General features: G+C 51.8%; 1 protein-coding gene across 4 annotated transcripts in view; it reads left to right on the forward strand.

Moving 5' to 3' along the window:
- Positions 1–7,130, forward strand: part of TELO2 (telomere maintenance 2) — a 26,069-nt gene that overhangs the window by 3,126 nt on the left and 15,813 nt on the right. For 2 of the 4 annotated variants that reach the window (XM_023513796.1, XM_003790772.3), the window contains exons 1-2: positions 2,286–3,174; positions 4,811–5,088. In XM_023513796.1, coding sequence (XP_023369564.1) covers positions 2,720–3,174; positions 4,811–5,088 — 733 coding nt within the window. In that variant the 5' untranslated portion in view covers positions 2,286–2,719. Of the gene's footprint in view, positions 1–2,285; positions 3,175–4,810; positions 5,089–7,130 lie in introns of those variants that run through there. The other 2 variants (XM_023513798.1, XM_023513797.1) reach the window with 2 other exon arrangements.

A 7,130-nucleotide genomic window follows, 5' to 3' on the forward strand; every position in this document is an offset into this window, starting at 1 on the left:
TTTTTTTGATGGCTGAATAACACTCCATAGTGCACATATACAAGACACTTTCACATAAGCAAAGACTTGAGAAATTTATCTTCTCTGTCCTTTGGTTGGGAAGTTACTGGGCTTTAGGAAAACAAGACGGTAAAAGAGTGTGAACTAATATCTCAAGGCTCCTCCCCACCCAGTGGACCCTCCTCTTGGCCAAAGGGGTCCTCTAAAACAGAGTTGCTAGTCACAAAAAAGGAGGTAACACTCCCTTGCCTCCTTAGAGCTGTCCTCTGTGCCTCATTAACAGGCTTAAGGCTATGCAAGACACACCTGCAGGTTCTCAATATACACTACAAACCACTTGAATCTGGGCACATGTCATGTGGTTTGTCTCTGATTAACAGACCCTTATCTTAACTCAGTGTTCCTTTTCATTGACTCCTGGTCTGTTAGACAGAACCTAACTCTGTTGGTCAGTTGTCAGCTAAAGAATCTTTAAACTCATCTTTAACCTGTGGGCCTTTGCGTTGAGATGTCCCACCTTTTCGGGCCAAACCAATGTACATAAAGATTTATGACTTTACCTATACCCCATCTCCCTGAAATGTATAAAACCAAATTGTAACCTCACTACCTCAAGTCCATTGCTCAAGGTTTCTTGGGCAGGAGTCCAGGTCATGGTCCTCAAATTTGGCTCCAAATAAACCTCTTTAAATTATTTTACAGAGGATGGCTTCTTTTCTGTCTTTTTCATTGACAAGAGGAATGGAGCCACTGTAGGCACTGGAGGGGGCTGCACCCTAGCAGCATGCTGGGGACAATTCCCAGGGTGTGGGACTCCCATAGAGTCCCAGCAAGGTGTCCATTCTGTCTCACACCCTACATCCAAACCATCGCTCTGTCTCCAAAGAAACACCCTGAGTTTAGCCTTCTCAACACTTTCAGTCTTTTCCAAGCCCAATGGGACTCCCTGTGCCAGAGCTTACCACTACCGTCTGTTCTCCTGACTGCACCTAGCTAGGGCCAGTTCTCTCAACGCCCTGCAGGAGCTTCCCCCACCCCTTCCTACTGCAAAGTCTGCAAGTAGCCCTGCCAGGGCCTACAGAACCCCCCACCTTCAGGCCTCCTTAGCTCCACCTCTGGCCACAACCTGTGGCCCCAAGCATTTGCACTGCAGGTTTCCTCTAAGTAACTCTTACTTTGGTATTCCCCACATTTAGGGTCTTTTACAGGCCTCACCTTACCTAAATTGGCACCCCCACTATCCTCTGTCTTTCTCTCTTTTGAGATGGAGACTCACTCTGCTGCCCAGGCTAGAGTGCCATGGCATCAGTGTAGTTCACAGCTACCTCAAACTCCTGGGCTCAAAAGATTCTCTTGCCTTAGCCTCCCCTAGTGCTGGGATTACAGGTGTGAGCCTTTTCTTGGCCAAATTTATAATTTCATATAATTACAGTTAATTTACATAGTCACATGCATCTAGTGTTTAAGTTTTGGACCTAGTTCTTTTCTTTATTTTTTTGAGACAGAGTCTCACTATGTTGCCTTCGGTAGAGTGCGGTGGCATCATCGCTTACATTGCTGTGATGCCCTCAAACTCTCGGGCTTAAGCGATTGTCTCAGCCTTCCAAGTAGCTGGGACCACAGGTGCCCGCCACAACGCCTGGCTATTTTTTGTTGCAGTTGTCATTGTTGTTTAGCTGGCCAGGACTGGGTTCGAATGCACCACCCTGGGTGTATGTGGCTAGCGCCATAACCACTTGACTGCGGGCGCCGAGCTTCCCTTACAACAACCTCAAACTCCTGCCTGCGCCTCCGGAGCAGCTGAGACTACAGGCGCCCACAAAAACACCTGGCTATTTTTAGTAGAGATGGGGGGTCTCACTCTTGCTCAGGTTGGTCTTGAACTTTGGAGGCGAAGTACTCCTACTACCTTGGCTTTCCAGAGTGTTGGGATTGGGAGAGAGCCACAGTTCTTTTTTTTTTTTTTTCCGATTTTGGCGGGGGCTGGGTTTGAACCCCCCACCTCTGGTATATGGGGCCGGCGCCCTACTCCTTGAGCCATAGGCGCCACCCAGAGCCACAGTTCTTATTCCATAATCTGGTCTCACCGATTGAGCGGAGGGAAGGGGCGGCTGACACCACTACAGCAGAGGAAAGACAGAGAAAAAGCAACGGCAAGGAATGACCAGGGAGTGGTAAATCACTCGCAGCCAAATGAAGAAACCTGGCTCCGCCCCCAGCGCAGGCCTGGCCCGACTCTGGCTCGTGCGCATGCGCAGTCGCAAGGCCGGGCCTCCACTGCTTTGTGTTGAGCGGCCCACGGGGACCTTAGGCTGAGGCACCAGGAAACCCTCTGCAGGCTCCCGGGAACTTGTACTTGGGTCCTCCAGCCTGGCCGCGGCAGAACTCGACCTGGGGAGTGGCGAATTGGCCGCGATCGGGCTAAGCGCCCACGGCCATTCAGGAACTGGGTCCAGATTGGTCTGAGTACGGGTCGGGAGCAGTGGGGGTCGGCCAGCTTCTCCGGTCTCTTGAGCCCGTGTTCCCTGCACGTGGACCGCGCGGCTCAAGTCCGGGAGCTTGGAGTACCGTCTGCCCCGGGTACTGAGGCGTTGTACCTTGGGGCAGAGGGTAGCGTGGAGGGGCCCCAGCATAGAAACAGACCTTGGTAGAAGCAGTGTCAGGTCCTAGAGGGAAGGGGCAGGGGCAGAGAGCAGCTGGGCAGTGTGGGGGGAGGCCCATGGAGGAGGAACGCGACGGAAGTTCTCCTGAGAGGCTGTGTGGGGAAGTCCTTCGCAGCCCCCAGACTCCGGCTTGGCCTTCTCACTGTGCTTCCTGGGACTCCAGACCTCCCTGCAGCATGGATCCAGCCCTCTCTGTGGTGCGACTCGCTGTACAGGAGGCTGTTCACATTCTTTCGTCTTCTGAGGATGGTGGCCATATCCTCTCTACCCTGGCGTCCCTGAAGCGGTATCTCAGTGACACCGAGAATTCAGCCCTCTCTGGGGAGAAGGAGGAGTTTGCCACAGTCCACTTCTCCACCTTACTCAGAAGCCTTGCCAGCAAGCTGAGCCCCGACTGGTTGGAGCTGTTGCCTGGCGGCCGGCTAGAGGCGCTGTGGGCCAGCTTCTTCCTGGAGGGCCCAGCTGACCAAGCCTTCCTGGTGCTGATGGAGACTATTGAGGGCACTGCCGGGTGAGTGGCAGCGTCTGAGCATGGGTTATTTTCTTAATTTGTTTATTTTTGAGACAGAGTCTCACTCTGTCACCATGGGTAGAGTACCGTGGTGTCAGCCTACCTCACAGCAACCTCAAACTCTGGGCTCAAGCGATTCTTCCTCAGCCTCCCAAGTAGCTGAGACTACAGGTGCCTGCCACAATGCCCAGCTAGTTTTTCTTTTTTTCAGACAGAGTCTCACTTGGTCGCCCTCGATAGAGTGCCATGACATTACAACTCACTGCAACCTCAAACTCTTGTGTTAAAGTGATTCTCTTGCCTCAGCCTCCTGAGTAGCTGGGGCTAGAGGCACCTATAACACCTGGCTATTTTTAGAGATGAGGTCTCACTCTTGCTCAGACTGGAAGTTTCTCATTTTTTTTTTAAGAGACAGAGTCTCACTATGTCACCCTTGGTAGAGTGCTGTGGTGTCATAGTTCACAGCAACCTCCACCTCCTGGACTTAGGCGATTCTCTTGCTTCAGCCTCCTGCATAGCTGGGACTACAGGTGTCCACCAGAACACCCGGCTATTTTTTGTTGCAGTTTGGCTGGGGCCAGGTTCAAACCTGCCACCCTTGGTATATGGGGCTGACACCCTACCCACTGAGCCACAGGCGCTGCCCCATGGAGTAGAGACAGGGTCTACTTTTTCTATTTTTAGTAGAGACAGGGTCTTGATTTTGCTCAGACTGGTCTCAAACTCCTGAGCTCTAGCAATCTGCCTGCCTCATTCTCCCGTAGTGGTGGGATTATAGGTATGAGCCACTGTGCCCAGCCTAGCATGGGTTGTGACCTCAGACACAGGAGAAAAGACTGTGGGACTGTGAACTAACAGTTTGTCTAAATTCTGTGAGAATCCAGCTTTCCAAAGGTGCTGAGGTTGGGAGAAGAGCCTGTACACAGCTGAACACCCAGACATAAGGTGGTCCGTGTCCACTAACCCTGCATCGTCTCCCTGTCACATGCTATATTCTGTCTTGCTGTGTCTCAGAAGAACAGGAGTAGGAGTGTTCACATCCCAGGGGCAGAGATGGAGAGTCAGGGCCAGTTGGCATGTGCCGTCCTCTTGAGGCCCTTTCACTATCTCTAGGTTTCCCAGTTCTGCAGCAAGGCACCTGGGCACTGCAACAAGCTCACGGGGCTCCTCAGGACATTTCAGGTTTTTTAGGGAAGCACAGCATTGCTGATAGATGTCTGATGTGGACTCCTGGTTTCAGATGGTCCCCAGATTAAACATCAGGTCACTGCAATCCTTGTGAAGAGCCATGTTTTTGAGAAGCTGTGTTTTTAGAGGTTGCTGTGATTAAAAGCAAGCACCGAGTTACAGTCAGCATAGAACAGGAGAGGAAGTGGAGTGTCCAATGTGATTCCCAGTTGGGGAAGCTGTGGAGGGCCCCATGAGTGCCTACATCCCACTAGTAATTGTGGTCATTTAGGAGTGGAACTAAAGAGATTTTTCTTTTCAACTTCTGACTTAGGACTTAAATGGTAATTAAGTTGGTGGGACTACCTGTTTAGTAAGGGGCTGCTGTGATTCCTGGTGGCTGGAAGGAGGTGCTGAGGAGGGAGGGCTTCGAGGGCTTTGACCTACACACCTGTGTCCTGACATTCAGCCCTAGTTTCCGTCTGATGAAGATGGCTCAGCTGCTCGCCAGGTTCCTCAGGGAGGGGAGGATGGCAGCTCTGATGGAGGCGCAGTGTCAGCAGCAGATGAGGCCCAGCTTCCCTGTGCTCCGTGAGATGCTGCTCAGCAAGGTGGTGGGCTTGCCTGATCACCTGGGCAACCGTCTGCAGCGGGAGAACCTGCCTGAGTTCCTCCCTCAGAATTACTTCCCTCTGCTCAGTGAGGAGGTTCTCCGGGTGCTACAGGCAGCTGTGGACTCCCTCCAAGGTGAGGGCTTGCCTTGGTGTCCCTCTTCCAACCCATCTTCTGGGGCTGTCACCCCCTTTCTTCCTCTCTGTTGTCTCATGGCCTCCAAGGTCTTTGGTGTCTCCAGGTGGTACTGTTTGGCAGGTCAGATGACACCCCTGTCTCAGAAACCCTGAAGTTTCATCCTTTCTGGCTTTTTTGTTTGTTTGTTTTTTGAGACAAGGTCTCTGTGCCCTTGGTAGAGTGCTGTGGCAGCATAGCAGACAGCAATCTCAAACTCCTTGGCTAAAGATATTTTCTTGCCTCAGCCTTCTTGGTAGCTACAGGCGCCCACCACAAGGCCCAGCTAGTTTTTCTTTTTTTAGTAGAGACAGAATCTCACTCTTGCTCAGGCTGGTTTTTAACACTAGGAGGTGGGGCTGACCCTTGATTTCTTTAGTTCTTGGTTGGACATTTGTCTGCTCCCTGCCCATGCTGCATGCTGTTTGTTCATGGCTGAGGTCTATTTCCCCTTATTACCTTAAGTTTATCTCATGGACCTTTGCTTGTGGCGCATTGTGGGTGCTCACGCCATACTAGGACAGCAGGGAGGAGGAGCTGAAGTTCTGGCATTTGGAGGTGCTGACAGCTCACGTGGAGGACCTCCCTCCACTGACAAGTGCCGTGGGAGTGGCCTGTCACCTGTTTGGTTACAAAGCCCTTTTTTTTGAGACAGCGTCTCAAGCTGTCACCCTTCGTAGAGTGCTGTGGCATCACAGCTCATAGCAACCTCAAACTCTTGGGCTTAAGTGATTCTTTTGCTTCACCTTCCTAAGTAGCTGGGACTACAGGCACCTGCCACAATGCCCAGCTATTTTTTTGTTGCAGCTGTGTCATTTAGCTGGCCCTGGCTGGGCTTGAACCCACCAGCTGTGGTGTATGTGGCTGGGGCTGTAACCACTGTGCTATGAGCACCGAGCCAAAGTTTTTTTTTTTCTGAGACAGTGTCTCAATCTCAAGCTGTTACCCTGGGTAGAGTGCTGTGGTGTCATAGCTCACAGCAACTTCAAACTCTTGGGCTCAAGCAATTCCCTTGCCTCAGTTTTTCTATTTTCATTATTATTATTCTTTTTTTTTGAGACAGAGTCTCAAGCTGTCGCCCTGGGTAGAGTGCTGTGGTGTCACAGCTTACAGCAACCTCAAACTCTTGGGCTTAAGCGATTCTCTTGCCTTAGCCTCCCAAGTAGCTAGGACTACAGGTGCCTGCTACAACGCCTAGCTATTTTTTGGTTGTAGTTGTCATTGTTGTTGGGTGGGCCCAGGCTGGATTTGAAACTGCCAGCTCTGGTGTATGTGGCTGGTGCCCTAGCCACTTGAGCTATAGGCACCGAGCCAGTTTTTATATTTTTAGTAGAGATGGGGTCTTGCTCTTGCTCAGGCTGGTCTTGAACTCGTGAGCTCAAGGAATTCACCTGCCTCAGGCTCCCAGAGTGCTAGGATTACAGGTGTGAGCCACTGCACTTGGCCTCACAATGCCCTGTTTGGTGTTATAGGTTAGCCCTGTCTTCACTGGAGCATCAGAAGGGTAGGTCCTGGCTGAGCACAGGGGCTCACATCTGAAATCCCAGCACTCTGGGAGGCTGAGGCAGGAGGATCACTTAAGCCCAGAAGTTTAGAGGCTGCAGTGAGAGGCTGCATCTCAGGATGACAGAGCGAGCTTCTGTCTCAAAAAAAAAAGAAAGAAAGGTGGCTCCCACTTGCGTGTCCAGAGAGGGAAGAAGGCTAGGGCAGGGCAGTATGTGGGAGTGGCTGTCGGGCCCTAGACCAGCTGGAACATCCCCTCCTCCTACAGTGCAACTCTTCCTCCTGCACTGGTCTTGAGCTCTGCACAGGCCCAAGAGACTCCTCAGGATCCTCTTCTGTGACTCTGGCCTGGCCATCCCTGCAGCCTGCTCCATGGGCCACTCCCGTCTTGTTGACAGCAACTCCTTCCTTCCAGTGCATAGGTCCAGTAAACTGGAGGCCCCTTCAAGTTCTGTGGTCCCCATCTATCCAAAACCCTCCTTTCTTTGCTGACTGTGGCT

This window comes from Otolemur garnettii, unplaced genomic scaffold (assembly GCF_000181295.1).
Source record: "Otolemur garnettii isolate 467f Iridium unplaced genomic scaffold, OtoGar3 scaffold00044, whole genome shotgun sequence".
Lineage (NCBI taxonomy): Eukaryota > Metazoa > Chordata > Mammalia > Primates > Galagidae > Otolemur > Otolemur garnettii.